Source organism: Phocoena phocoena, chromosome 9 (genome assembly GCF_963924675.1).
Source record: "Phocoena phocoena chromosome 9, mPhoPho1.1, whole genome shotgun sequence".
In the NCBI taxonomy this organism is placed as follows: Eukaryota; Metazoa; Chordata; class Mammalia; order Artiodactyla; family Phocoenidae; genus Phocoena; species Phocoena phocoena.
In genome coordinates, this window is record NC_089227.1 from 19,977,251 (window position 1) to 20,002,401 (window position 25,151).

Here is a 25,151-nt window from a genome sequence, read left to right on the forward strand (position 1 = left end):
TAAATTAGGAGTTTTGGTTTAACATATAAACACTATTTAAAATAGATAACCATGAAGGACTTACTCTATAGCTCGGGTAACTATTCAATATTTTGTATTTATCTAAATGGGAAAAGAATTTGAAAAATAATATGTATATGTATACCTGAATCACTGTGCTGTACACCTGAAACTAACACAACATTGTAACTCAATACTCCAATATAAAATAAAAAGTATAAAGATAGATAGAAATCAGCCGCCCGCTTTTAGACTCGTGACCTGGGTTTACGTCTCGTGTGTTAAAGGTGAAAATATATATATATAAAGTTAGAGTACAACTACAGATTAAACAGTTAACGTATGATTTTGTTTTGAAACCACCGTCTGTCCTACTGAACCGTAACTTTTTCTTGTGTCACATATGCCATCTGGTGGTGGCTCTAAGACATTTCTTTTAAGCCATTTCTTACTTTTGTTCTCATGGCAGATGTAGCAAACACAAGGTTTATTTAAATTCACTTTCTACTATTCGTATTTAGTTATGAATCAGTGTTGAACCCAAGAGGTTATTATAGTAGAGTGAGATCACTTATTAAAAATAAAGATTTAAAAAATTCATGTTGGTGGTTTTTTACTAAGAAAATATCTAAAATGGATACATTTTTCCACTTACAAATGGATCATTATTCAAAAGTTCATTTGCAAGTTGCAACTTTAAACTCATTTTTTTTAAAAGACTTTTTTGAGGTGGACCATTTTTTAAGTCTTTATTGAATTTGTTACAATATTTCTTCTGTTTTATGTTTTGGATTTTTGGCCAAGCGGCCCCGACCAGGGATCGAACCCGCACCCCCTGCATTGGAAGGCGAAGTCTTAACCACTGGACTGCCAGGGAAGTCCCTAAAGTCATTGTTTAATGGAGAAACAACTGGTGGTTAGCCTCCCAGACAGACGAAAAAAGCAAATTTTCTATCCCAGATATACCTGCTAGGCAATGTAGTGGAAAAACAAAACCAACCAAAAATGAACATAGTATTGTGGTGTGAGTCACTCTCAAAATGTCATAAAATATAAACCATCTCTGAGACAGATATATATACAGCCCCAAGGCCAGAGGTACTTGGCTCTGAACACAACGTGCCTCTGAGGTTTTGGGCAAAGTAGCTGCAGAGAGAAACAGAAGAGTTTCCAACAGCTCCAATGCCATGGGGTAGAGAGAATGCAGTTTCTATGGGGTCAAGGGCTGGAAGTTACCTTGTTCCCCTGGCGAGAGGGGTGTTCACAGGTGTGTGCATTTGGAAATTGCCTATGGATGGAGCATTATTCCTAAAATATTGCTGATACGATTATTACATTTAATTTTGAATGCCTTCGGGTACATCTTGGACCAGATCTAAGTAAATCTGGCTACCTGAAATGTGGAAAGCCCATATAAAAACATCTCAGAACAAATTTTAAAAGGACTATAGTAAGGCTCTGCTGTAATCACAATTTGATAACCTCAGACGTAACTTCAGTGAACTTGATTATCTGGAGTTTGGCTTCACATTTAGTCCCTCTAACATGCTCATGCATTTTTTTCAACTGTGCCAGAGAACACAGACCAATACAGTAAAACACTGATGAACAACTGACTCAACTAACTAGAGCCTTTGATTACTCTACCTTCTGTTTTTATGGTATTTCTTGAAAAGTGGTGCTTGGTACGAATGCACACCAATATGAGGGGTTTACTCAAGCAGTTTTCACAGGGTGTCCCAGTTAATTCAGCTCCAACTCTGTTGCCTCCTACATCTATTGATACATAACAGGTCTTAACTTATACTGAGAAGTATAAGTTTCAGAAAGATTTTACAACACACAATGGTCGAATCAAAAAAAAAGTTCTGTTAACCCTGAGGTAAGCAAAAAACTCAATTACCCAGCACTGTCACTCAAAGACTTCTTTGAATCACAATGGTCCTGTATCTGGTGTGGGTGAAGCTAGCTATTTCACTTCAGTAAAAGGTAAACTGATTTTCAGAAAACCAAATGAATACCCATCTATTGATAAGTGAAATAACAGATTATTTTCACAAGTTAACTTTGAAATTCAATATTAGGGTATAAAAATAATATACTTTCTCGCGCCCATGTAAGGGTTTTTAGTAAACTTTGAACTTTCTTTCTTGAGGAGTATCAACTTAAGACGGGTGACTTGTAAACTGAATTCCAATCTTAATAAACTGGATGCAAGAGCTGTTCGTACTGCAAGTAATGACCAACCACTTCCTTCATACCTTGGTGCTTCCATTTCCCGTGAGCAACAAGTGGAACAGGTCTGTAATGTAACTGCTAAGCATGTGCTGGTGGTCATTGGTCACTGTCATGTTTGTTAACAACCTCAGTCCGGCCAGCTGCACAGCGGAGTTCAGGGGGCCGGAGAAGACATCCTCACAGACTTGACTGACGTACACCTGAAGGCGGGGAAAAAGTGAGCGTCTTAGGATCTCCAAAATTTTGCTATTGAACCGTAACTTTTCTGCACAGCAGAACAGGGTGATTGTTCAGGATGAGACTTGCTCCTTAGGAAAGATGGTATTTGTATCCAGCCCTCAAACTTGGGTGACTTTTTTTTTAAGCTGCCCTTGTTAATGGGAGGCATGGAGCATTTTACAGATATACCTCACTTCAGCCCTGAGACAACTCTAATGAGGCAGTGTTATTATGGCCATTTTACTGACAAGGACTTTAAACTCTTCCAGGAGCTTGGACCCCCTGCCCAATGTAACGAGCTGGTGGAGCAGTGTCCAACCCCAGAGACCATGCTCCCAACACCAGTGGGGGGCCTCCCAACCCAGTCTGCCTTTCTGTGTCTGGGCACACTTGGATGAGGAAGAAGACCTGTAGGGCCATTTTGTACCATGGTTAAGTACCTGAACAGTAGGATCTAGGGGTGATATCATGTTAGAAGTAAAGAATGGGGGAGACACAAAGTCAAATAGAACTTTTCTTTAGAGTTCTTTCCTTCAAAAGTAAGCAGAAGGCTTCCCTGGTGGCGCAGTGGTTAAGAATCCGCCTGCCAATGCAAGGGACACGGGTTCAAGCCCTGGTCCAAGAAGATCCCACATGCCGCGGAGCAACTAAGCCTGTGCGCCACAACTACTGAGCCTGCGCTCTAGAGCCCACGCACCACAACTACTGAGCGCACGTGCCACAACTATTGAAGTCCGCACACCTAGAGCCCATGCTCCGCAACAAGAGAAGCCTCAACAATGAGAAGCCCGCGCACTGCAACGAAGTGTAGCCCCCGCTCACAGCAACTAGAGAAAAGCCTGCGCACAGCAACTAAGACCCAACACAGCCAAAAATAAATTTAATTAAAAAAAAATTAAGCAGAGGCAAACTCTATTTGGCCCAAGGTTCTTATTTACCGAGGTATATGTATATGAACTACTCCTTCATAATATTGTAAACCGCCACTGGCAAAAAGTAATGCAATGCCAGTAGTACTCCTATTTCACACATGACAGATCTAAACTAAACCCAGGGTGATGGAAATTTTTCTGAAACTCTATTTTCTATGTTTGGCCATGATCTCTCCAGCTTGGAAAAATTATGTCTCACAAATAATTGGTATTCACCTAAGTCTGAACTCCACCAAACATTCTAATTGGTAAGAAAAATTCCCTTACATAAAATGCTAAGGAATTACCAACTGTCCCATAAGCCAGTATTAACTTTTAAAAATATCCAAATGTATTCATGTTACCTAATGGCAGTAAAGCAAAGAGAGATTACAATTTTAATCTGGTTTCAAGATCTAAATGATATTTACAAGTCAATTTGGCTGTCCTCGGGCACCATTTCATTATACATCCATCCTTTAAAAAAAATGGCATTTCCTTAGAATCATTATAAATCATGTATTTTCACAGGATGCTCATGTCTTTCAAAGCATTTCCTAAAATGTGCTGAGCATTTACATCCTTGTTAGCTCTGAATCTTTTCTCCATTTCAGGTCTAGCAACAAGATTACCAAATGGGCCAGCTCAGTTATTCCTGGAGCCGTGCCCACCTCACTTGTTCCTCCTTTCTCTTGTGATTCCCTGCTTCCCCAACTCTGCCCGTAGAAAGCTTAGACAGTCTTAAGAGCCATCTTGGGCTCTACCTTTTACAGAAACTTCTGAATGAAATCTCTCCTTTCTGTGTATTCTACGATATTTTACTTGTATTTTTCCTTAAAGTATTTCATCATGTTCTGCCTTGAATTACAACTATCTGTGGACTTGCCTCATCCCTCCTTCTAGCTTTCTTAAAACAAGAGCTAATCACGTTCATTTCTAAACTCTGTTAACACAGAGCAGGAGCTCAATAAATGTTGAATTAACATAATTTCCTCATTTATTGTGTCTTCCTGCTGATGTTATCTGACTTTGGCCTGGTTCCTTTACCACACTTGGATTAAACTGAACCCCCAATTCAGAAGTCCACTGCACTTCTTTTTTTTTTTTTTTTAAATGTTGGGGTTAGGAGTTTATTAATTTATTTAATTTATTTTTGCTGTGTTGGGTCTTCGTTTCTGTGCGAGGGCTTTCTCCAGTTATGGCAAGCGGGGGCCACTCTTCATCACGGTGCGCAGGCCTCTCACCATCGCGGCCTCTCTTGTTGCGGAGCACAGGCTCCAGACGCGCAGGCTCAGTAGTTGTGGCTCACGGGCCTAGTTGCTCCGTGGCATGTGGGATCTTCCCAGACCAGGGCTCGAACCCGTGTCCCCTGCATTAGCAGGCAGACTCTCAACCACTGCGCCACCCGGGAAGCCCCACTGCACTTCTTATTGGCTGGTTCAGGTCCCTCCTTCCTCTGACTTAAGTCTCCATAAAAATGAGCAGAGGGCCTGAACAGACATGTTTCCAAAGACATACAAATGGTCAATAGGTTCACGAAAAGATGTTCAACGTCACTAATCACCAGGGAAATGCAAATCAAAACCGTGAGATATCACCTCACACCTAGTAGAGTGGTTATCAAAAAGACAAGAAGTAACAAGTGCTGGCAAGGATGTAGAGAAAAAGGAACCCTTGTGTACTGTTGGTGGTTGGTGCAGCCACTATGGAAACCAGTATGGATATTCTTCAAAAAATTAAAAATAGAACTACCATATGATCCAGTAATCCCACTTCTGGGTATATATCCAAAGAAAACAAGATCACTATCTCAAAGCGACATCTGCACCCCCACGTTCACTGCAGCGTTAGTCACAATAGCCAAGACATAGAAATAACCTAAGTGTCATTCAATGGACAAATGGATAAAGGAAATGTGGTGTGTATATACAATGGAATACTATTCACTATAAAAAAGAAGGAAATCCTGCTATTTGTGAAAAATGGATGGACCTTGAGGGCATTATGTTAAGTGAAATAAGTCTGACAGAGAAGACAAACAATGAATGATCTTATTTACATGTGGGATCTGAAAAAGCCAAACTCACAGAAACAGAGAGGAGAATGTTCAGGTGAAGGAAACGGGGAGATGTGATCAAAGCAGACAAAGTTATCAGGTGAATAAGTTGTGGAGTCAGATGTACAGCAAGGTGACTATAGTTAACAATACTATATTGTATACTTGCACGTTGCTAAGAGAGTAGATCTCAAATGTTCTCACCACACACACACACGCATGCACAGGTAATTATGAGGTGATGGAGGTGTTTGCCAGTGCTATACAGTAGCAGTCATCATTTTGCAATATATATGTGTATCAAATCATCATGTTGTATACCTTAAACTTATACAGTATTTATGTCAATTATATCTCAATAAAGCTGGAAAAAAATAAAAATAATTCTTGGCTATAAAGTTATAAAGTATGGCCTACTAAAATTTCATTACTTACCTTTTTGTTATTTTTCTCTTTCATTTACAGAAATCTTTACCTTTTGTGATTTCAGATAACTTACCTTTATCTTTATTTGATTTTCAACATTCACACTCAGGTTATTCAGTGCATTTAAAGCTTTCTCTTTAATACTCTGGTTGGGATTGTTGATTTTGCTTCCAATGATTGGAATACCACCCAATTCACGAATCGTGACCTAAGAGGGAAAAAACAGGACCATGACTTCAAAATGCACCCCCCTTCATTATATTCTTTGCATCTACAAATACAAATAAAAACTAATGACTCTTTGGAAATACTGTTCCCATATACAACCTCTAATTCCTATTTTTTATAAAAGTTTACTACCCATAATTTTATAGGTAAAGAAAGCAACTGAAAATAAATTATTAATATATGTAATATTTAAACTATAGCATGGAGATATACAATGAAGATTTATATCTACTACAAGAGCTACTACAATGATCTCAAAGCAATTTACAAACAAAATTATTTTACTTTGAAATAAGTTATATCTCTATTACAGGCCAATTTGGAAATGCATTAAGATTTAGAACACTACAGTACTGTTTTGCTAAAATGAATACTTTGGAACACTAATCCCTCAAGATTTTAGTAGATGCTCCATTAAAAAAAGGGAGCTTTCATGGATAAGTAACTTTGAGAAACTCTGGGTATAACAAGACTAAACACGTCTCTTTATTTTGACGCAATCCTATGTTCGTGTGCATTGGAATCTCCGAGAGGGGAGTATTGAATATAGTACTTCTATAAACTTTATCCATAAAGATCATTTTTCAGTTGGGGGAGAGGAAGAAAACTTATTAACATCTTGAAGTATTAAAGTTCCACAGTTTGGAAATGGTGCCCAAATTTTCAGAGGAAAAATAATCTGGAGATTTCTCACAATCAAATGCAACACTAAATACTATGTGCCTTTGTCCCAACGTTGAAAGAGACATAAACTTTCACTCCTCACAAGAAAAATAAGCTGAAAATGACTCCTGTCAGGCCAAAACATGCCATTCTATCAGAAAAAGAGATAAAGATGTCTTCCCTCTGCAATTCCAGGTTCTTTCAAAGAATGTGTGGTTACTAGAAAACAGCCCTTTTAAAAAAAAACAAAAAAAAACGGTACTGTTAAAGCAGATGAAGGCATTATAATTGATGACGAGGGACACCAACTCCCATTACTGAAGAAAGTACTTGTTCACCAGTGGCTTCTGACCCCCTCACTCTGACTACAGTTTGTTTCAGAGGAATATAAAACTATGGCATCGGAAATAACCCCAATACAGGCATGCTAATAAGCTAGTCACCATCTGTTGTTTCCGTCTGCCTGGCACCCCTCTTTCTATTGGGGCAGACACAACACCTCCTCTATCCTATATAGTCCCTGGTGGAACTGCTGGTCAATTGTGTTCACACCCATCCCTGTTGTTTTTGGCTGCAGGATGCACATGTGAGCCAGGCCTTGCTAATCCTGGTCCAGGGTGCTTTGGCCCAACAATCAATCCATAGGGTTGGCACTTATCCTAGCAGAGCAACTCCACCTTTCAGATCATAAGCTACAATGATGAAGGCTTGAGAGGCCAGTGGCTTTCTTTCCATCCCTGTGAAGAAAACCTCTTTGTGGCCAGAGAGACAGAGATCAAAACACAAAAAGAAGCAGGGGTAAGCAGCCAAAAGACAGAGAAAGAGAAGGTCTGATAATTTTTTCTGTAACCCTGAACTATATTCACACTTGTGCCTGAAACCAATGATACCCTTGGATGTCCAAGTTAACTGAGCTCAATATTTTCCCTTTTTGGTTTGAAATAATTTAAGTTGGGTTCTATCATTTACAACTGAAATGTGAGTAACAGACAAATATTCCTTGTATCTCCCTATAAATCTCTAGAGCTTTAGAGTAAACCTTGACAATGATGGATAAATACGGACTAAAATGAAGTATAAATTCAAAACTGTGCATGCATGACAATGTCAAGAAAGGGCATTAGCTGAAAATAATGACAAAAACTGTTTTACTTTTCTCCATGGGTAGTGGGGGGAGGAAGCAGAGGCCATTTACACTGGTCCGTGGTTGTCAGCGTGTGGTCTAGGGAGCACCTGCATCAGAACCATCCTCATAAGCCCTGTGTACAATGTAAACCATGTCCTTAAATGTCAGATGCTTTTGTTGCTCTACTGCAGCACTGCTGAACTTTAAATAATTAAAAAGGCCACGCAATGCTAAGTGTTGATTAGATACACTTATTACAAATGGGATGCCAGTGACCAACTTCATAAGTATCTTGATCTAGAATCCTATTACTACTCGTATTACTATTAGGCTGTGCTTTTCAGAAGTAAACAAACGTTATTCTGTAGGTATCCATAGCCATACTATATAGATGAAAAAATTGAGGCTCTGGGAGGTTAAGTAACTTATCAGGGTCACAATCGGTGCTGGTGTGTGAGAATAGGAGGAACGTGTTTGCAGAGACTAGGGTACTCACTTGGTTGACTGAAAAGGCTGCATTGTTACCCAGAGTGACCAAAGCTCTTTCGATAATGACAGGATCCTCAGTAGACTCAAGCAGGTAAAGGAGTTTCTGAAGTTGTTCAGCATTTAAGATATCATCATATGAGCCATTGGTTAAGTCTTCTGCATAAGAATAAAGTTATTAAAGTTCATTTAAAATCAATATGAGACAGATTTTTTTTACGAACAATACTGAATGCATATTCTGATGCCAGGCACAGTTTTAAGCACTTCAAATGCCTTATCTCATTTAATCTTCAAGTGACCCTTGGCAGAAGATACTATCATAATTCTCAATTTACAGACAGAATACTGAGGCTTATAAACGTTAAGAAATTAGCCAATGGTTACTTTTCTCTTTTAGTAAGGCACTGCATGCCAACAGCATTTCTCTTTTATTAAGGCACTGCATGCCAACAGCATTTTCTGTTTCTTCTTTCTAAATATCAGGTACACCCATCCAGTGGAACACTTCCCTACAGACATAGATTATTAAGAAACGGAATTTACATTAGGGAGAACTGTTCTGATCACAGTTTTAAGAGTGCCTCAGGCTGGAGCAAAAGCTATGGGAGTGGCCCAATCATGCTGCTCGTGGGGCGCTTTTGTTTGGTTTTTATGAGCAAGGCATGATGACTGAGACGCAAGAACAGCAGTCCACCTGGGGGTGATGACAAAAGTTGTTGTTCTGAGGAATAGGTCAAGTAGTCAAATGCTGGATCTGCTCAGGAACATTTAAAATTTATAGCTCTAACCTTTAAAAAAAAAATCCTCTTTATAGAAATCACCACAGGAAAAACAGAAACCATTTGTATAATGCTATAATTGTGTAACATAGAACATGATTCTCTCCAAATTAAACTATGAGAATAGGTCAGACAGTGCAAGTAGCCACAGTACATTGCCCAGGGTGGGGCTGAGGGGGCAGTTTATAACAAGAGGTGCTGTATGATGTCACAGCTGTGCTTTTGTTTTTAAAAATGTCTCTCAAATTATTAAAAGTTATCTTTGGATGCTGGGATTATGAATGACTTATTTTCTACCCCTGTGCTCATGAGTACTTTCTGATTTTTTTTACAGTAAACATGTGTCACTTTATTAAAATAACTGAGTATATTGCTTAAAGAGGAAACACAGACAAATATGAGGTAAACAGACAAGTTTAGATTATGGGAGCCAATAAGTGATACGATGTCCTGAAGAAGCCAAACAAGAAATCAATTATTAGGAAAATCTAAAAGCCAAAAAGCCAGCAGATTCTCACTCCCATGTCTTATAATCAGAACCTCTGTATCATGCTTTTACGCCTGAATCCACTACCTGCCTCATTAACACCTTATAAAAGTATTTCACCCAAAGGATACTTGAAAAGGTAAGTGAAACAATGACAAAAACACAGATTTTTAAAATGGAAAGATTTTTGGGGGGTTCATCCAAACCTCTTATTTTACACACAAAGAAACTGAGACCAGGATCATTTAAGGATTTGCCTAATGTCACAAAGGAGTTAGTAGCAGAGACCAGAGAAATGAAAATACAAAGCTGCAGACAACCACTTAACCTCTTTTGGGTCTCAGTCTTCTCACATGTAAAATAAGGTTGGTCAAACACTATAACTGGTCCCAAAAGTTCCTGTACAGCCCTGAAGTTGTGTAATTTTATACATATACACATGACAGAAATAGGATAAATTTAACTCATTCATACTTCCAAAACATTTCAAAATCCTATAACTTCCTTATACATTTTCCCACAGTCATTGAAAAGTTTCATAGGTACATAAATTATTTATAAATAGCCAAACAAAAATTTACAGGGAAAAGTGTTAAATCATATATTTTTCACTTGAAGGAAGGAAGTGCAATGTGGTTAAAAGTAAAAGTAAGTTAAAAGTAAGCCAAGGTTAAGTTTGGTTCAAATTCCAGCTAAGCTATTTACCAGCTGAGAGACTTAACCTCTCCAAGACTCAGTTTCTTCATGTATTACATGGGAGTTAATAATGCCTACCTTAAAGCATTTTTATGTCTTTGGATATATACCCAAGAGTGGAATTGCTGGATCATGTGGTAGTCCCATTTTTAGTTTTATGAGGAATGTCCATACTGTTTTCCACAGTTGCTGCACCAATTTACATTCCCACCAACAGTGTATAATGATTCCCTTTCCTCCACATCCTCACCAACACTTGTTATTTGTGGTCTTTTTGATGACAGCATTCTGACAGGTGTGAGGTGATATCTCACTGTGGCTTTGATTGGCATTTCTCTGATCATTAGCAACGCTGAGCATCTTTTCATGTCCCTGTTGCCCATCTACATGTCTTCTTAGGAAAAATATCTGTTCAGGTCTTCTGCCCATTTTCTAACCAGGTTCTTTTTTTGGTATTGTGTTGTATAAGGTGTTTATATATTTTGGATATTAAGTAACCCCTTGTTGGTTGCATCATTTGCAAATATTTTCACCCATTCAGTAGGTTTTTTGTTTTGCAAATGATTCCTTTGTTGTGCAAAAGCTTTTCAGTTTAATTAGGTCCTATTTGTTTATTTTTACTTTTGTTTCCTTTGCCTTAGGAGACAGGTTCAAAAAAATATTGCTATGATTTATGTCAAAGAGTGTTCTGCCTATGTTTTCTTCCAGTAGTTTTATACTTTCCAGTCTTACATGTAGGTCTTTGTTCCATTTTGAGTTTATTTTTGCATATGGTATGAGAAAATGTTCTAATTTCATGCTTTTAAATGTAGCTGTCCAGTTTTCCAAGCACCACTGATTAAAAAGACTAGCTTTTCCCCATTGTATATTCTTGCCTCCTTTGATGTAGATTAATTGACCATAAGTTCTTGCTTTATTTCTGAACTATCTATTCTGTTCCATTGATCTATGTGTCTGTTTCTGTGCCAGTACCATACTGTTTTGATAAATGTAGCTTTGCGGTATAGTCTGAAGTCCAGGAGCCTGATTCCTCCAGCTTTATTCTTCTTTCTCGAGATTGTTTTCACTATTTGGGGCGTTTTATGCTTCCATAAATATTTTTAAATTATTTATTCTAGTTTTTGAAAAAATGTCATCGGTATTTTGATAGGGATTGCACTGAATCTGTAGATTGCCTTGGAGAATATGGTCATTTTAACAATATGAATTCTTCCAATCAACGCACAACATATATATCTTTCCATCTATTTGCATCATCTTCAATTTCTTTCATCAGTGTCTTAAAGTTTTCTAGGTATAGGTCTTCTAACTCCTTACGCAGATTTATACTTAGGTATTTTATGCTTTTTGATGTGATGGAAAATGGGATTGTTTCCTTAATTTCTCTTTACAATAGTTCGTTATTAGTGTATAGATATACAACCTATTTCTGTACAGTAATTTTGCATCTTGCAACTTTTCCAAATTCATTGATGAGCTTTTTGGTGGTGTCTTTGAGATTTTCTATGTATAGTATCATGTCATTTGCAAACAGTGACAGTCCTACTTTTTCCTTTCAAATTTGGATTCCTTTTTCTTGTCTGATTGCTGTGGCTAGGACGTCCAATACTATGTTGAATAAAAGTGGCAAGAGTGGGCATCCTTATCTTGTTCCTGATCTTAGAGGAAAATGCTTTTTATCACTGAATATCATGTTAGCTATGGGCTTCTCATATACCACCTTTATTATGCTGAGGTATGTTCCATCTATACCAACTTGGTTGAGGGTTTTGTTAAAAAAAAAAAGGAAGGATGCTGAATTTGTCAAAACAGTTTTGCATCAGTTGAGATGATCATATGATTTTTATTCTACAATTCATTAATGTGGTGTATCACACTGACTCATTTGCAGACATTGAACCATTCTTGCATCCTTGGAATTAATCCCAATTGATCATGGTGTATGATCTTTTGATTGTACTGTTAAATTCAGTTTGCTAATATTTTGTTGAGGACTTTTGTATCTATGTTCAATGATACTGGCCTGCAATTTTCTTTTCTGTGTGATATCTTTGTCTTGTTTTGGCATCAGGGTGATGCTGGCCTCATAGAATGAGTTCAGAAGCATTCCTTCCTCTGCAACTTTTTGGAATAGTTTGAGAAGGACACGTGTTAACATTTCTCTAAATGTTTGGTAGAATTTACCTGTGAAGACAGTCTGGTCCTGGACTTTTGTTTGTTGGGAGTTTTAAAAACTATTTATTCAATTTCATTACTGGTAATTGGTCTGTTCATGTTTCCTATTTCTTACTGGTTCAGTCTTGGGAGATTTTACATTTCTAGGAATTTGTCCATTTCTTCTAGGTTTTCCATTTTATTGGCATATAGCTGTTCATAGTAGTCTTTTATAATCCTTTCTATTTCTGTGGTGTTGGTCCTAAACTCTTTTTCATTTCTGATTTTATTGATTTGGGCCCTCTCTTTTTGTTTTTATGAGTCTGGCTAAAGGTTTATCAATTTTATCTTACCAAAGAACTAGCTCTCAGTTTCACTGATATTTTCTATTTTTTTAATGAGTCTATTTCATTTATTTCTGCTCTGATCTTTATAATTTCTTTCCTTCTGCTAAGTTTGGGTTTTGTTTGGTCTTCTTTTTCTAGTTCCTTTAAGTGTAAGGTTAGGTTATTTGAGAATTTTCTTGTTTCCTGAGGCTGGCCTGTATCGCATAAAATGCCATCTTAAAACTGCTTTTCCTGGGCTTCCCTGGTGGCGCAGTGGTTGAGAGTCCGCCTGCTGATGCAGGGGACATGGGTTCGTGCCCTGGTCTGGGAAGATCCCACATGCCGCAGAGCGGCTAGGCCTGTGAGCCATGGCCACTGAGCCTGCGTGTCCGGAGCCTGTGCTCCACAACGGGAGAGGCCACAACAGTGAGAGGCCCGCGTACCACACAATAAATAAATAAATAAATAAAACAACAAAAAACCCTGCTTTTCCTGCATCCCATCGATTCTGGATCTTTGTGTTTCTGTTTTCATTTGTCTCCAGTATTTTTTACTTTCTTCTTTGATTTCTTCAGTGATCTACTGGTTGTTCAACAGCATATTTTTTAGCCTCCAAGTATTTGGTTTTTGCAGTTTTTTCCTTGTAGTTAATTTCTAGTCTCATACTATTGTGGTTGGAAAAGATGGTTGATATAACTTCAATTTTCTTAAATTTACTGAGACTTTTTTTTGTGGCCTAGCATGTGATCTACCCCGAAAAATGGTCCATGTGCACTTGAAAAGAATGTGTATTCTGCTGCTTTTGGATGGAATGTTTTATGTATATCTAATAGTTCTATCTGGTATAATGTGTCATTTAAAGCTGTTTCCTTATTCATTCTCTGTCTGTATGATCTGTCCATTGATGTAAGTGATGTGTTAAAGTCCCAAACTATTATTGTGTTACTATCGATTTCTCCCTTTATGTCTCTTAATATCTGCTATGTACTTACGTGCTCCTATGATGGGTGCACATATGTTTAAAATTCTTACATCCTCTTCTTGATTCTATTATAAATTTCTGGTCTGTAGTTACCATGACTCATATACAGCAATATATATATATATATACACACACACACACACACACACACACACACACATATGTATATATGTGATTGTTTTAAGTTGCTGATCTCTTCATTTCAAACACATTTTAACAACCCTGCATTTTTACTCCCCGCACGCCCATGACTACTGTTTTTGACATCATATTTTACATCTTTTTGTTTTGTGTATCTCTTTACTTATTGTGGATATAGACGATTTCACTACTTTTGTCTTTACCCTTCCTACTAGCTTGGCATGCAGTTGATTTACTACCTTTACTGTATATTTACCTTTACTAATGACATTTTTCCTTTTGTAATTTTCACGTTTCTAGTTGTGCCTTTTTCCTTTCCACTTAAAGTCATTTTAACAATTCTTGTAGAGGTGATGGGAGACAAGATGGCAGAGTAGAAGGACTTGAGCTCACCTTCTCTTACAAAAACACCAAAAACACAAATAACTGCCGAATAACCATGTTTTTTGTACAAGTCGACAAAAAAAAGACTTGAACCCACCAAAGATATTCTGCACCAAAAAACAAAGAAGAAGCCACAACAAGACAGTAGGAGGAGCGCTTCTGTGATATAATCAAATCCCATACCTGCCAAGTGGGTGACCCACAAACTGAAAAATAATTATATCACAGAGGTTCTCCCACAGGAATTAAGAGTTCTGAGCCCCACATGAGGCTCCCCAGCCTGAGGGTCTGGAATTGGGAGTAGGAGACTTCAGAGCATTTGGCTTTGAGAATCAGCGAGGCTTGAGTATGGGACTCCACAGGACTGGGGGAAACAGAGACTCCACTCTTAGAGGGTGCACACAAGGTTTCATGTGCACTGGGACCCAGGGTAAAGCAGTGAGTCCAAAGAAGCCTGGACCAGACCCACCTGCAGATCTCAGAGGGACTCCTGGGGAGGTAGGGGTTGGCTGTGGCCCAATACAGGGGCAACGTCACTGGTGGCGGAGGCCCCTAGGAAATACTCCTCAGTGTGAGCTCTCCTGGAGGTCACCATTTTGGCACTGAGACCTGGCCCCACCCAACAGCCTGCAGACTCCAGTGCTGGGATGCCTCAGGCCAAACAACCAACAGGGTGGGAACACAGCCCGACCCATCAGCAGACAGGCTGCCTAAAGTTGTCTTGAGCCCAGAGCCACTTCTAGACATGCCACTTGACATGGCACTGTCCACCAGAAGGACAAGACCCAGCTCCACTCACCAGTGGGCAGACATGAGTCCCTCTCACAAGGAAGCCTGCACAAGCTCCCGGACCAACCTCACCCACCAGAGGGCAGACATCAAAAGCAAGAAGAACTACAATCCTGCAGCCTGCAGAACAGAGCCTACAAACCCAGAAAGTTAGAAAAAAATGAGATGGCAGAGAAATATGTTCCAGATGATGGAATAAGATAAAACCCCAGAAAAACAACTAATTGATGTGGATATAGGCAATCTGCCTGAAAAATAATTCAGAACAATGATAGTAAAGATGATCCAAGATCTCAGAAAAACAATGGAGGCACAGACTGAGAAGATACAAGAAATGTTAAACAAAGAGTTAGAAGATTTAAAGAACAAAGATGGGGCTTCCCTGGTGGCGCAGTGGTTGAGAATACGCCTGCCGATGCAGGGGACACAGGTTTGTGCCCTGGTCCGGGAAGATCCCACATGCAACGGAGCGGCTGGGCCCGTAAGCCATGGCTGCTGAGGCTGCATGTCCGGAGCCTGTGCTCCACAACGTGAGAGGCCCGCGTACCGCAAAAAAAAAAAAAAAAAAAAAAAAGAACAGAGATGAACAATACAATAACTGAAATGAAAAATACAATAGAAGGAATCAGTAGCAGAATAAATGGCACAAAAGAATGAATAAGTGAGCTGGAAGACAGACTGGTGGAAATCACTGCTGCAGAACAGGACAAAGAAAAAACAAAAGAAACGAGGACAGTCTAAGAGACTTCTGGAACAACATTAAAGGCACCAACATTCACGTTATAGGGGTCCCAGAAAGAGAAGAGAGAAAGGACCTGAGAAAATATTTGAAGAGATAGTAACTGAAAATTTCCCTAACATGGGAAGGGAAACACTCAAGTCCAGGAAGTGCAAAGAGTCCCATACAGGATAAACCCAAGGAGGAACAGGCTGAGATACATATTAAACAAACTGACAAAAATTAAAGACAAAGAGAAAACATGAAGAGCAGTAAGAGAAAAGCAAAAAATAACATACAAGGGAATCCCCGTAAGGTTATCAGCTGATTTTCTGGCAGAAACTCTGCAGGCCAGAAGGAAGTGGCACAATGTATTTTAAATGATGAAAGGAAAAACCTACAACCAAGAATACTCTACCCAGCAAGACTTTCATTCAGATTTGACAGAGAAATCAAAAAGCTTTACAGACAAGCAAAAGTTAAGGGAATTCAGCATCACCAAACCAGCGTTACAACAGATGCTAAAGGAACTTCTCTAGGCAAAAAAGAAAAGTGAAAAAGGAGAAGTTACAACAGACACCGCAGAAATACAAAGCATCCTAAGAGACTACTACAAGCAACTCTATGCCAATAAAATGGACAACCTGGAAGAAATGGACAAATTCTTAGAAAGTTATAACCTTCCAAGACTGAACCAGGAAGAAATAGAAAATATGAACAAATCAATCACAAGTAATGAAGTTGAAACTGTGATTTAAAACCTTCCAACAAACAAAAGTCCAGAACCAGATGGTTTCACAGGTGAATTCTATCAAAGATTTAGAGAAGAGCTAACACCCATCCTTCTCAAACTCTTCCAAAAAATCACAGAAGAAGGAACACTCCCAAACTCATTCTATGAGGCCAACATCACCCTGATACCAAAACCAGACAAAGATACAACAAAAAAAGAAAATTACAGACCAATATCACTGGTGAATATACGTGCAAAAATCCTCAACAAAATACTAGCAAACAGAATCCAACAGCACATTAAAAGAATCATACACCACGATCAAGTGGGATTTATCCCAACGATGCAAGGATTCTTCAATATACGCAAATCAATCAATGTGATACACCATATTAACTAACTTTAGAATAAAACCCATATGATCATCTCAATAGATGCAGAAAAAGCTTTTGACAAAATTCAACACCCATTTATGATAAAAACTCTCCAGAAAGTGGGCATAGAGGGAACCTACCTCAACATAATAAAGGCCATATATGACAAACCCACAGCAAACATCATTCTCAATGGTGAAAAACTGAAAGCATTTCCTTGAAGATCAGGAACGAGACAAGGATGTCCACTCTCACCACTATTATTCAACATAGTTTTGGAAGTCCTAGCCACGGCAATCAGAGAAGAAAAAGACATAAAAGGAATACAAATTGGAAAAGAAGAAGTAAAACTGTCACTGTTTGCGGATGACATGATACTATACATAGAGAATCCTAAAAATGCCACCAGAAAACTACTAGAGCTAATCAATGAATCTGGTAAAGTTGCAGGATACAAAATTAATGCACAGAAATCTCTTGCATTCCTATACACTAATGATGAAAAATGATGAAAGAGAAATTATGGAAACACTCCCATTCATCACTGCAACAAAAAGAATAAAATACCTAGGAATAAACCTACCTAGGGAGACAAAAGACCTGTATGCAGAAAACTATAAGACACTGACGAAAGAAATTAAAGATGTTACCAACAGATGGAGAGATATACCATGTCCTTGAAGAATCAATATTGTGAAAATGACTATACTACCCAAAGCAATCTACAGATTCAATGCAATCCCTATCAAATTACCAATGGCATTTTTTACGGAACTAGAAAAAATCATCTTAAAATCTGTATGGAGACACAAAAGACCCCAAATAGCCAAAGCAGTCTTGAGGCAAAAAAACAGAGCTGGAGGAATCAGACTCCCTGATTTCAGACTATACTACAAAGCTACAGTAATCAAGACAATATGGTACTGGCACAAAAACAGAAACATAGATCAATGGAATAAGATAGAAAGCCCAGAGATAAACCCACGCACCTATGGTCAACTAATCTATGACAAAGGAGGCAAAGATATACAATGGAGAAAAGAGTCTCTTCAGTAAGTGGTGCTGGGAAAACTGGACAGCTACATGTAAAAGAATGAAATTAGAACATTCCCTAACACCATACACAAAAATAAACTCAAAATGGATTTAAGACCTAAATGTAAGACCAGATGCTACAAAACTCTCAGAGGAAAACACAGGAAGAACACTCTTTGACATAAATCACAGCAAGATCTTTTTTGATCCACCTCCTAGAGTAATGGAAATAAAAACAAAAATAAACAAATGGGACCTAATGAAACTTCAAAGCTTTTGCACAGCAAAGGAAACCATAAACAAGACAAAAAGACAACCCTCAGAATGGGAGAAAATATTTGCAAACAAATCAATGGACAAAGGATTCATCTCCAAAATATATAAACAGCTCATGCGGCTCAATATTAAAAAAACAAACAACCCAATCCAAAAATGGGCAGAAGACCTAAATAGACATTTTTCCAAGGAAGACATACAGGTGGCCAAGAAGCACATGAAAAGCTGCTCAACATCACTAATTATTAGAGAAATGCAAATCAAGCCTACAATGAGGTATCACTTCACACCAGTCAGAATGGGCATCATCAGAAAATCTACAAATAACAAATGCTGGAGAGGGTGTGGAGAAAAGGGAACCCTCTTGCACTGTTGGTGGGAATGTAAATTGATACAGCCACTATGGAGAACAGTATGGAGGTTCCTTAAAAAACTAAAAATAGAATTACCATATGATCCAGCAATCCCACTACTGGGCATATACCCAGAGCAAACCATAATCCAGAAAGACACATGCACCCCAATGTTCATTGCAGCACTATTTACAATAGCCAGGTCATGGAAGCAACCTAAATGCCCATCGACAGACAAATGGATAAAGAAGTTGTGGTACATATATACAGTGGAATATTACTCAGCCATAAACAGGAACGAAACTGAGTCATTTGTTGAGACGTGGACGGATCCAGCGAATGTCATACAGAGTTAAGTAAGTCAGAAAGAGAAAAACAAATATCGTATATTAACGTATGTATGTGGAAACCTAGAAAAGTGGTACCGATGAGCCAGTTTTCAGGGCAGAAGTTGAGACACAGATGTAGAGAACAGACATGTGGACACCAAGGGGGGAAAACTGTGGTGGGGTGGGGATGGTGGTGTGCTGAATTGGGCGATTGGGTTTGACATGTATACACTGATGTGTATAAAATTGATGACTAATAAGAACCTGCAGTATAAAAAAACAAAACAACTAAACTTTCTTTGGGTTATTTTTATGGAAATATGTTAATATAAATGTTTCAGACATTACATGAAATTTCTAAAAATCTTGTATGTTCTGGTATTATAAGTCATAATTCTAGTTATTACTTTAAAATGTATATCTCAGAAATAACTAAATTTACTTGTCAATTGCATTATTATGAACTTTCATCAAATCTTTAACCGTAGTCATTTTTAAGTCTTTTGTCATTTACAGACAGTTCTGGGTGTACTCTGATGCTTTTGCAAATATGTTCCTATAAAAGGGTTTCGTCTTCAAGGAATTCATGGAAAAGACAAGTACAGGTTTCTGGTAACTGACTATACTGCTGAACTGAATGAATAAGCATTTTCAGAACTCTAATGGAAAACTGATGAACTCATAAAAGTGCTAACAAAAGATCAAGATGAAAAAAATTAATTACACGGGACTGAGTGAACTGATGAGGATGATTATAATTTTTGTGACCTTCTGTTTGAATAAAAAAAAAAATCCCACAAGGACTCAGAGGCAAAAAATATACATACAAATCAATTTTCACTGCAAAGTAAAGGAGCTATTACAGTGAAGGATTACTGGAGTGAATGTCAATATTATGACATAGTGTGAGTGTGTTTCATGTTTGGTAATTGCAATCATTGTTGCTTTTGTTGTGGTCATCCATTTACAATGCTTGGTGTCAGTCTATCTCTTGTAAAAATAAAATACTGTGTGTGTGTGTGTGTGTGTGAAAAACAAAACAAAACAAAACAAAATAATAAAATATTAAAAAAAAAACAACAGAATACTCTACCCAGCAAGGCTCTCGTTCGGATTTGACAGAGAAATCAAAAAGGTTTACAGACAAGCAAAAGTTAAGGGAATTCAGCATCACCAAACCAGCTTTTACAACAAATGATAAAGGAACTTCTCTAGGCGAAAAAGAAAAGCCCAAAACTAAAAACAAGAAAATTATGAATGGGTAAAGCTCACTGGTAAAGGCAAACATACAGTAAAGTTAGGAAATCATTCACACACAAATATCAAAACCATCAACTGTGAGGAGAGTAGAAATGCAGGACATTGGAAATGTATTTGAGATTAAGAGACCAGCAACTCAAAACTATCAAAACTATCTTGTTTATATATATATGTACTGCTATATCAAAACCTCATGGATGGTAACTGCAAACCAAAAATCCACAACAGAAACTCACATGCTTCCTGATTTCAAACTATATTATAGTAATCAAAACAGTATGGTATCGGCACAAAGACAGACACACAGATGAGTGGACTAGAACAGAGAGCCCAGAAATAAACCCACACATATATGATCAATTAATTTATGACAAAGGAGCCAGGACTATAAAATAGGGAAAGAAGAGTCTCATCAATAAATGGTGTTGGAAAAACTGGACAGCTACACGCCAAAGAATCAAACCAGTTCATCTGTACCATTCTTCTACAGATGAACCAGTCTGCAAGGCAGAAATAAAGACACAGATGTAGAGAACAAACGTATGGACACCAAGGGGGGAAAGCAGTGGGTGGTGGTGGGATGAATTGGGAGATTGGGATTGACATATATACACTAATATGTATAAAATAGGTAACTAATAAGAACCTGCTGTATAAAAAATAAAATAAAATTCACACACAGAAAAGAAGGAAACCGAACCACTATCTCACACAATACACAAAAATCAACTCATAAAGGATTAAAGTCTTAAATATAAGACCTGAAACCTAGGGGCTTCCCTGGTGGCTCAGTGGTTAAGAATCTGACTGCCAATGCAGGGGACACGGGTTCGAGCCCTGGTCCAAGAAGATCACACATGCCGCGGAGCAACTAAGCCCATGTGCCACAACTACTAAGCCTGCACTCTAGAGCCCGTGGGCCACAACTACTGAAGCCCCTGCGCCTAGAGCCCATGCTCCGCAACGAGAAGCCACCGCAGTGAGAAGCCCACACACCCCACTTGGCACAACTAGAGAAAAGCCCACATGCAGCAACGAAGACCCAAAAGCAGCCAATAAATAAACAAATAATAAATTCTTTAAAAAAAGACCTGAAACCTAAAACTCCTAAAAAAAAATAGATGGTAAGCTCCTTGACATGGGTGTTGACAATGATTTTTTGGATTTGACCAAAAGCAAAAGCAACAAAAGCAAAATAAACAAGTGGAACTACATGAAAAAATCTTCTGTACAGCAAAGGAAGCCATCAACAAAATAAAAAGGCAACCCATGAAATGGGAGAAAGTATTTGTAAATCATTTATCTGATAAATGGTTACTATCTAAAATATTTTTTAAAACTCAAGCAACTCAATAGGAAAAAAAAAAAAGAAACCATCTAATTATAAAATGGGCAGAGGCTCTGAATGGACCTTTCCCCAAAGACATTCAAATGGCCAACAAGTACATGAAAAGGGGCTCAACATCACTAATCTTCAGGGAAATGCAAACCAAAACCACAATTAGCTATCACCTCACACCTGTTAGAATGGCTATCCTCAAAAAGACAATAGATAACAAGTGTTGGTTAGGATGTAGAGAAAAGGGAACCCTTGTGCACTGTTGGTGGGGATTCCAATCACTATGGAAAATACGGAAGTTCCTCAAAAAATTAAAAATAGAACTACCAGGGACTTCCCGGCGGTCTAGTGATATAAGACTTCACCTTCCAATGCAGGGGGTACAGGTTCAATCCCTGGTCAGGGAGCTAAGATCCCACAGGCCTTGTGGACAAAAAAACCAAAACATAAAACAGAAGCAATATTGTAACAATTCAATAAAGACTTTAAAAATGGTCCACATCAAAAAAAAACTTAAAAAAAAATTCTAAAAAAACAGAACTACCGCATGATCTAGCAATTCTACTTCGTGATTCCACGAAATCACCACCTTGAAAAGATACTTGCACCGCCATGTTCACTGCAGCATTATTTACAATAGCCAAGACATGGAAACAACCTAAGTGTCAATCGATGGATGAATGTATAAATAAAACGTGATCTCACACACACACACACACACACACACACACACTCACACTCACACATACATACAATGGAATGTTATTCAGCCATAAAAAAGAAGGAAATTCTGCCATTTGTGACAACATGGATGGATCCTGAGGGCATGATGTCCAGAGAAATAAGTCAGACAATGAAAGACAAATACACAATGATCTCACTTTTATGTGGAATCTAAAAACTCAACTCATAGCAACAGAGTGTCATGGTGGTTGCCAGGGGCTGGGGGCTGAAGGAAATGGGAAGATCTGGGTCAAAGGGTACAAACTTTCAGTTATAAGGGCAATGAGTACTAGGAGTGTAAAGTACAGCTTGGTGACTATAGTTAACAATACTGTATTGTATACTTGAAAGTTGCTAAGACAGTAGACCTTAAAAGTTCTCATCACAAGAAAACTTGTGGTGATGGATGTCAACTAAACTTACTATGGTGATCATTTTGCAATATATACAAATGTCAAACCATTATGGTTGTACACCTAAAACTAATACAGTGTTTATCTCAATTAAAAAAAAAATAGATCACCCTCCAAAACATAAGCGTGATGCTGACAAAATGGGTATTTCTTGAGTCTTCTTCAAAGAAAAAAGTGTAGCTTCAGGTAGTGGCTGTGAGCAACGTATTTTGTAAGCTGCCTGGCCAAGGTACTGGTGATTTGCGGGGCGGGGGGGGGGGGGGGGGGGGGTAGTAAGGCTTTGTCAGTGTTCATCATGTTGAGTAAGTATAAGTGAGAAGGTATCTGAGTTCGGGTCACCTGACTACTTATACAGAAATATCTATGACACAAAGACAACAAAGTAGGCTTTGGAAGTAAGGGTAAGTCCAAATCTGTTTTAAAATGAATTTTTTTCCCCTTGTGCCAAAAGGGAAAGAAGCCTTTCACCCACTCCCTTTTCTGAGAACATTTCCTTGAGCAAACTAGTAATTGTAAATCCTTTGTCTGTCCCTTTGATATAAATATACATCTTTTTAAAAGCTAAGTAAGCCTCTTGCCGGTTTAAAACCCAAGAAAATCTTTCTTAGCGTCTTTGGTGTCGTCTGAAGTGTAAACAACATGGAAGATGGAGTTCCCATCTCCTTGTCTCTGGGTGAGTCAGAGCTCGGTTCTTGGCTCTGTGTTGTAACTATGTGGTTATCATAGATACTGAGAAGTCTTATTTTTCTTCTACATAACGGCTATTAGCTAACACAAATACCACCCCAACTACCTGTGAATTTAGAATGAACTATGTGTAGCAAATGGCTCTGTCAAGTCCTCTTAAGGACAAATTACTCTTTATCTTGAGGGCATGTACTTAATATGAAATAGGCTATAGGTTATATCTGGCTGGATACATAAAGGGGTGAGAATTCTGTCTTTGCAATCCCATTAGCAGATTGCCTGTGATGGGCGTAGCAATCTGGTTTAATGCTTATTCTCTAATAAAGCTATTTAGTTCTTTCCTACATTTGTAGAGAGGAATTTCTTGGTTGGCAGGAGATTTTATTTTTAATTATTTCTGTAACAGCTTCCATGGCCTGAAATACCCCCCAGAACATTCAACAAGTTGTTAGAATCCTGAATGCATCAATCAATTTTTGGACCGAAACCTAACCATGCACTTGTCCGCCAGGAGGGTGTCCTCCATGCAGACAACTGTTCTAATTTGATATACATAGCTATATCTGTATCTCCAGGATCTCTCGCATACTTTGCATGCACATATATATATATATATATATATATATATATAGACCACGGCGACTTCAAAGTACCTCCCCTCAGAACTGCCCCTCTGGCGTCCCTTCTTCCAGGCTACCTGCACGCAGAATTTCATCTATCGCCCCAGAATCCCCCTGGTAACACAAAGGCCGGGAGCAAGCTTTAACGTTGAGAGGCAATCAACACGCTTTTGAGAAACAGTCCTCCGCTGTGACGCCAGACTCAGACAAGAAAGTCTGGGCAATTTTTCATCCCGTAATTTTGAACAAAGAAATGGAGGCGGGGAACCAGCTCTGAACCCTACACTCACCCAATCAAGTGGAAGACCCGTCTTTTGCACCTGGGCTTCCCGAATTTGCCCTTCTCATCTGCCTCCCTCCCTGCCTGGGCTCCTTATTTACTCCCAGCACTGGAAAGCCACGAGCACCTGTGGCGTCTTCAACCCCCACTCTGGGAAAGCCACAGTCCCAGTCCCCGCTCACCTGCTAGGCACCCCGTGGCCTCACCTGCAGAGCGCGAGGGGCGCAGCCGTAGCCCGGGGACGCCTCGCCGCCGGCCCCGCGTCAGCCTGTAGAAGCAGTAGCTGGCGCCGGCCGCTAGGACCAGGCCCGCCGCCACCCAGCCCACATCCCGGGCGCCGCCCATGCTGCCGCTGGGGCCACGCGCAGCGCTGGGCCTGGCGCAGGACGGTCCGAAGCCAGAGGGTGCTGCCGCCGTCCGGGTTCTAGCCGGCGGAGAAAGGAAATGGGCGACTAAGCTCCGCCTCTCGGAAACCGCCCTGTCGGCCCGGACGCTTCCCGGCGGCTTCCTCGAGTCTGGGCGGGGCGCGGGTGAAGGAGAGCGAGACTCGTTGAAGAGCTGCAAGGACTGAACGCCCCAAGAGCACACACCAGGGACCGCCCCCGGGCCGGCCCGAGGTTCACCTCCCTCCCGGCAGTCCTCAGCACCAGGGTGGGCGCTCGGGGCAACGCAGCGCCTAGCCCCTCCCCTCCACGCAGCGTGGTTGCCGGGGCAACGCCGAGACGCGCTAGCCCCTAGCCAGGCGCGGCTCCTGCTGCGCGGGGCTTGAAGAGCAGGCTGGAAGGAAGCGCAGAGTTTCAGCAGGGCCTCTGGTCATGGCCTCGCTGCGCCTTGCCAGCCCCAGGCTGAGGAACTACTTCAAGGAGAAATACATTCCTCAGGTCTGCGAGGTACTGGAGCCAAGTGGCGCCGGAGTT

General features: G+C 39.4%; 1 protein-coding gene across 1 annotated transcript in view; it reads right to left on the reverse strand.

Annotated features, from left to right (window-relative positions):
- The window catches only part of ARMC10 (armadillo repeat containing 10), a 28,713-nt gene extending 4,134 nt beyond the window's left edge, over window positions 1-24,579 (reverse strand). The window contains exons 1-4 of the mRNA XM_065884080.1: window positions 24,441-24,579; window positions 8,364-8,512; window positions 5,924-6,058; window positions 2,262-2,438 (exon numbers count right to left, since the gene is read on the reverse strand). Coding sequence (XP_065740152.1) covers window positions 2,262-2,438; window positions 5,924-6,058; window positions 8,364-8,512; window positions 24,441-24,579 — 600 coding nt within the window. The remainder of the gene's footprint in view (window positions 1-2,261; window positions 2,439-5,923; window positions 6,059-8,363; window positions 8,513-24,440) is intronic.
- Between the last annotated feature and the right edge of the window lie 572 nt (window positions 24,580-25,151).